General features: G+C 36.2%; 1 protein-coding gene across 2 annotated transcripts in view; it reads right to left on the bottom strand.

The window, feature by feature from the left end:
* LOC123529661 (uncharacterized) overlaps nt 1-6,952 on the bottom strand; it is a 51,986-nt gene that overhangs the window by 42,473 nt on the left and 2,561 nt on the right. For both annotated transcript variants that reach the window (XM_053522110.1, XM_045310085.2), the window contains one exon: nt 6,895-6,918. In XM_053522110.1, coding sequence (XP_053378085.1) covers nt 6,895-6,918 — 24 coding nt within the window. The remainder of the gene's footprint in view (nt 1-6,894; nt 6,919-6,952) is intronic.

Below are 6,952 nucleotides of genomic sequence, written 5' to 3' on the forward strand. Positions count from 1 at the left end.
TGAAAAATTTAATTCGGTGACCATCCATTTTCTTTTTATATTTTAAAAGTAAACATTATATTCTGCTATTCTTGCAAGTTTAATCAAATTCCTTTATGTAGATTTGTAAATATTAACTGCTGAAGGAAATATACAATATTCCATAATTATGACGTTTTTTTACCTACGACAACACACAAGTATCATGCAAGTATTTCTTGAATTGCATTAAAATTTCTTTTTGTTTTTAAGGGAAGTAGTCATGTCTTATGAGATTTGACTATCTGTTATACTTCATGAATCATTTATTTGATTCCTTGATGTTATATGCTATGGCAGACACGCTCTAGATTTCAGGATACACTTGTACCCTGGTCATGCATTATAATCTGAAATAAAATGAAAACGAAGTTGGTGACCCCTATTTTTAGGTTACTTATAGAATGAACTAACAATATATGAAATATTAACAAAATCTGTTATTGGGAAAAATGGTGAAATTCTAGCATACGCTTTTAAACTTGAATTTCTGGCTTTAAAATGAGCTATAACAGAAAAATTCTCTGATTATTTGACAAACAACAACTTTACAGTTTTCACCGACAACAATCATTTAACCTACATCTTAACGACAGCGAAACTTGATGCAACAGGACAAAGGTGGGCTTCTGCGCTTGGAGCATACAATTTTGATCTTAAATACAGAAGTGGACTAAAGAATGCTGACGCAGGTGGGATGTCAAGATACCTCTAAGAACAACTACAAACTGAAGATGGAGAAAAACTTGTACTAGAAGATAGCACTGTAAAAGCGATATGTTCTTCACAAGTTCAAGCACTGATAGAGGTTATACCATATTGCACGTTAAATCTAGTAGGCATTAGAGACTGTCAAGGAGAGCCTTTTGTACAAATAGAGTCAAGAGAGATAAGAAAAGCCCAAAGAGAAGATAATATCATTGGCAAGTGGTATCGAGCAGTACTGGACAGAAAACTACCTGGCAAGACAGTCACATTTCAAAGGGAAGACTTTATTATGAAAAGAAATTACAAACACTTGACAATGATTAGAGGAAGATGGACAGACAAGAGATCACTGTGCCATTTTTGAGTGTTCCAAATTTCAAGACTTATTGACTAGCTCAAGGTCAAATTTCATTTCTGTACACAACACTGTGCATGTGGTTCAAATTCAAAGCTGTAGCTTGAGAAATGTGAAAGTAGGTCACTAGATCAATTTCAAGGACAAAGTTCTTTGTACACAAAACTATGCATGTGCATCAAGTTTAAAGGCTGTAGCTTGAGAAATTTGAAAGTAGGTCACTAGGTCAATCTTAAGGTCAAAGTTTAATTCGGTACATAAAACTATGCAAGTGGTCCAAATTTGAAGGCTGTAGCTTGAGAAATGTGTAAGTAGGTCACTAGGTCAAAATCAAGGTCAAATTTCGCTTCAGAACACAAATCTATGCATGTTGTCCAAATTTGAAGCCTGTACCTTCAAAAATGTGAAAGTAGGTCACTAGGTCAATGTCAAGGTCAAAGTTTGTTTCGGTACACAATCCTATGCATATGGTCTAAATTTGAAGCCTGTAGCTACAGAAATAGTAAAGTAGGTCACTAGGTCAATCTTAAGGTCAAAGTTCATTTCGGTACATAAAACTATGCATGTGGTCCAAATTTGAAGACTGTAGCTTGAGAAATGTTAAAGTAGGTCACTAGGTCAAAATCAAGGTCAAATTTTATTTCGGAATACAAAACTATGCATGTGGTCCAAATTTGAAGCCATTACCTTCAAAAATGTGAAAGTAGGTCACTAGGTCAAAATCAAGGTCAAAGTTTTTTCTGGTGCACAAAACTATGCATGTGGTCCAAATTTGGAGGCTGTAGCTACAGAAATGTGAAAGTAGATCACTAGGTCAAAATCAAGGTCAACTCATGTCAAGGTTCATCTTGCCACTCAAAAATATACATATGGTCCAAATTTGAATGTTGTAGTTATTGACAAGAAGATTTTAAAAGCTTTTCTCTATATAAGTCAATATGAACCATGTGACCCCGGGGCGGGGCCATATTTGACCCTAGGGGGATAATTTGAAAAAAACTTCTTAGAGAACCACTAGATGATGCTACATTACAAATATCAAAGCCCTAGGCTTTGTGGTTTGGACAAGAAGATTTTCAAAGTTTTTCCCTGTATAAGTCTATTTAAACCATATGACCCCCAGGGCGGGGCCATATTTGACCCTTGGGGGATAATTTGAACAATCTTAGTAGAAGACCACTAGATGATGTCACATACAAGATATCAAAGCCCTAGGCCCTGTGGTTTTGAACAAGAGATTTTTCAAAGTTTTCCCTATATAAGTCTATATAAACCATGTGACCCCAGGGGCGGGGCCATATTTGGCCCCAGGGAAATAATTTGAATCATATTGGTAGAGGACCACTAGATGATGCTTCAGATCAAATATCAAAGCCCTAGGCTCTGTGGTTTTGGACAAGAAGGTTTTCAAAGTTTTTCCCTATATAAATCTATGTAAATTATAGAAATAAACAAAGGGCCATAACTCACTCATAAATTGTTGAACCAGTCTGATTTTCAGAGGGACACAACTAGGGTACCAATACATCATTCTGACAAAGTTTGGTCAAAATGCCCCAGTAGTTTCTGAGGAGATGCGATAACGAGAAATTGTTAACGGACGGACGGACGGACGTTCTAACGAAACGGTCTTTATGTGACTCCCCCATTGTTCTCTCTATTGTTCTAACAGTCACATAAAAATAAAAATAGTCACATAAACAGAACGGAATGAACGACATCAAAGAGACAGTACCGTTATGCAGTCACTTAACCATCATTTCGCGGGCACGGACGGACGGACGCAATGACGGACGGACGGACCACGGACGCAGAGTGATTTGAATAGCCCATCATCTGATGATGGTGGACTAAAAACAATCAGACAGTTGGTACTACCAGAAATGTACAAGAAAAAAGTTTTAACAGGATTACATAGGACATCCTGGACGGAATAGGACAACCTCACTACACTGCTCTTCTACTGGCTCTGCACCTCAGTGGAACGAGACAACTGGATCAGTCAGTGTGACAGGTGCTTACGAAGAACATTATCACAACCCATCCTTTAGAACATGTAACAACAAACTTCTTATCACTAGAACCTTTTAAAGGGGGAATTGAAAATGTCCTTGTAGTCTTGTAGTCACTGATCACTTAACAAAATATGCTCTAGCCATACCATGTAAAAGTCAGACAGCAAAATCTGCTGAGTAGGTCCTGTATATCAACTTCTTTGCAAATTAGGACATACCGACAAGGTTCCACGCTGATCAAGGAGCAAACTTTCAGTCTCAAATCATTCAGGATTTGTGCAAAATCATGGGAATACAAAAGCCGAGGACCACCCCAAATCACCAACCCCCTCCACTAATCTCCCCCCCCCCCCCCACACACACACCCTTTTTCTACTCCTTCCCCCCCCCCCCCCCCGGCCATCTCTATCTATATTTTGCATAAAATTAAAATGTACTTGTTGGATTTTTGAAGCAACCCGTCTGTAATATTTTTCCATTACAGCCTCTTTTTGTTGTGGGCCTACTTTGCAAATGCGTGGCTCTGAGGCTGTGTTTGTGGTGCTCTGTGCTTCCGAGAAATCTACCCTTACCTATCATCTTCTGAGCGGTACAATAAAACTCTTCTAGATATGCTTGGCACTTTAAACCCAGAGCAGAAGAAAAATTGGAAGAAATATATACCATCCCTCGTCTATGCCTATAATTTTACCGTACATGAAAAGACAAAAATCTCCCCTTTGAACTAATGTTTGGCAGAGAACCAAGACTACTGATATATTCATTATTTGATACAGAAACCGAAATTAACAACAAATCAACAAAGGAATACCTTCAGGATCTTAAACAGAGACTTAAAGAGACCCAAGAAATTGTCAACACAGTAACAGAACAGTCCAAGATTAGACAGAAAGAAGTTTATGACAGAAGAGCAAAAGCCTCCAAACTAGAAATTGACGACAGTGTTTTAGTGAAAACATTAGCCTTTGATGGCAGACATAAAATTGCTGATAGATTTGGACCAGAAACCAACAAAGATGTCAACCAACCCAATAGAGACATCCCTGTTTACGAGGTGAAGTTACACGGGAACCATCTTCTTCCCAAAAGAAATGTCTACAACAATTCGAAAAAGGAAGAAGATAAACATATGAAGATCAGACCAGTTCCAAAACCAAGAAAGAAGACTTCATTAAAAGATGAAATTAAAAATGACCCGCAATCGGCCCGTTGCAAAGAAGACAAAGAATTAAAAAGAGTAAATAGAGATAGAAGAAGAGAAAACAGAGTACAAAGTGACGTCACAGACTCAGAAGAGGAATCAGGTGAATATGTCTCACTGACATATAGAGGGGACACCCTTAAACCTGACGCTTAAGATAGAGATGAGATGAAAGGAGGAGAATATAGAGAAATAGAAAAGGAAGTAGAAACAGATGATAAAAATAATGAGGTGATGATAGAATCTGTCAGAGACACTGACAGTGCGACATCAGTAAAAGAAGTAGACAGGGACCCAGTACAAGACGAAGAAGATGAAAATGACACAAATGTTGAAGAAGAAGAAGAAGAAGAAAGACCTTGTTTAAGGAAATCAGTCAAGCCCAAAAGGCTACCTGCTTGGTCTAAAGACTACCATTTGTACCAACAGACAGACAGGTCAGCTGATACAAAAGTCACAACTTCAAAGAACTTGGTGTCATCAGGTTTACTGGATAATCTGCAACCAGACTTGGTTCATTAGATAATTAAGACTATAATGAAATGATTTTACTATTTTATTGATTTTAACATTTATTTTGTGTTTCAGTTCTGAGAATGTGCATCAGTAACATTGAAATTGTTATACTGGTGCTACGATAGACATTGTGATTAAAGTTCATTGTGTAACATGCAACTATTTCTACCAACTTAGTGATGCTTTGAGGATTTTGTATTTTCAACAAGATAGTACAAAGTGTATAATTCAAATATGTTCATCAAATATTTAAGATACATTTTGTAATATGTAATTTAATGTAAATAGTCACTTATTCTATTGCAGTTTCGCTTCATTCAGAAAGTTATAACTATCCACCTTTTAAATTGAGAGACACAATTTTCAAAAGGAGGGAAAGAGCAAGTAAGTATTGTTATTACCGATCTCTTATACATTTTTCTATACATTGTATTGTATGCTTGTTATTTCCCTGTTTTATATATGATTATAGATGTATTTCTGTAACAGTAGCAGTCTGTGAACAGTAGTCTGTAAAGTGGCTTACATTGTATGTAGTCAACAGAGTGAAATGTAGTCTGTGGAGAGGAGAAGTTGTTTCCTATAAAGTATTTGTTAAATGACAGGACTTTATTTCACAGGTGGGGGAAGTGTGTAAAAGGGTCAAAATATTGTTGGTATTGTTTCCTTTTTGTTGTTTTCCCCACTTTGTTTAGGAAAAACCCACTGAATAGCACTGTATGTATAATATATATTATATAGTTCCATTAGTCTCACGAAGATCGAAATATCTACCCAAACAATCTCATTATTGTTTTAATCCGGAAGTCTCAATGTATGCGAGACAAAATGAGAGTTGGCATAATATTTAAAGAGGAAAGGTGGGTTTTTAAAATAAATGCAGTATTTTATTATATTACACTGTTCTGTAAACAAAAGATTTATAGCTAAACAATTACATACATTTTAAAGGTAATTTGCTGGCCTACTGACATATTCTTTGAAGTGTACAGTTTTGATATTTTGGCAATTTGATTATGTAGTGTAATGTACATAATTTGTAATTTAAGATGGCGATTTTGATGGAATTCTATTTGATTTCTTTCTGTTATTATTAACTAACTCCAGTACTAATGATCCTAAGATTTAATTAACATGCATGACACTATAAAATCCTTATTACCATTAACAGCATTTGCCCAGCACTTGAAGTGAGTGTGGAAGTTGTCCAGTCAGAGTGGTGGCATTGTTTCTGTCCATTTTTGGTTTACAGATTCCAAAATTCTGGTGAGCCTGGTGTGATCAAGTAAAGTAATTCGTTTTCAGTTTATAACAATGCGAATTGTATTGATTTTCTATTTTCAGAACCAGATATGATCAGAGTACAGTTTGAGTGCACTTGTTTGTGTTTTGTTATAACAAATATAGAACAATAAAGAAAAGAACAGACCACATATTTCTCCTTCTTATAACTGGTAATGAGTACCAAATAAGACCGAGTACAACAGGACATCGAAGATTTTTTTCTATATTCTATATAGCAAAACTATCAAAGGGCCATAATTACGATGAAATAATCACAGCAAAAGTTTCTTCCTTTATGGTCATCTGCACATCAAGTTTGTTCATCTGTTAAATATTGATGTAAATCAGGCTAAATTAGTGTGGGGGGAGTTGGACACACAAGATTTCGGGACGGACGGACTCAGTGACAGCAGCAACGCTATATGCCCCCATATAAATTTGGGGGCATGATCTTAAACTTTATACACGTCTGAACAAAAAATCTTTCTATGTCTTTGATCATCTTTGTTTATTCGTACACATAATAAAGGTCATTGTTTACCTTTCCATGCCGATGCACTCGTGAATACTATGATCTTTTGTTATACTATGGATATCACCTGCATGTGACACTCAAACGTAACCCGAAAATTGTTATTTTGATATGCAATACAGAAAATAAACCCAATATGCATGCACGACAAAATCAGCTAAATATCTGTAAACAGTGAAAAGCGCTGAAGCGTCGGACGGACAAATATCGCCTAAACGCACTCCTTATAATAATGCATATAATAATGACGTTAAATGTAACTTACCCACATTTTGATCTCTGTGCCAAACTGAAATTGCACAGAAATTGTTTGAGTGATACAA

The sequence above is a fragment of the Mercenaria mercenaria genome, chromosome 13, assembly GCF_021730395.1.
Source record: "Mercenaria mercenaria strain notata chromosome 13, MADL_Memer_1, whole genome shotgun sequence".
Classification (NCBI taxonomy): Eukaryota; Metazoa; Mollusca; class Bivalvia; order Venerida; family Veneridae; genus Mercenaria; species Mercenaria mercenaria.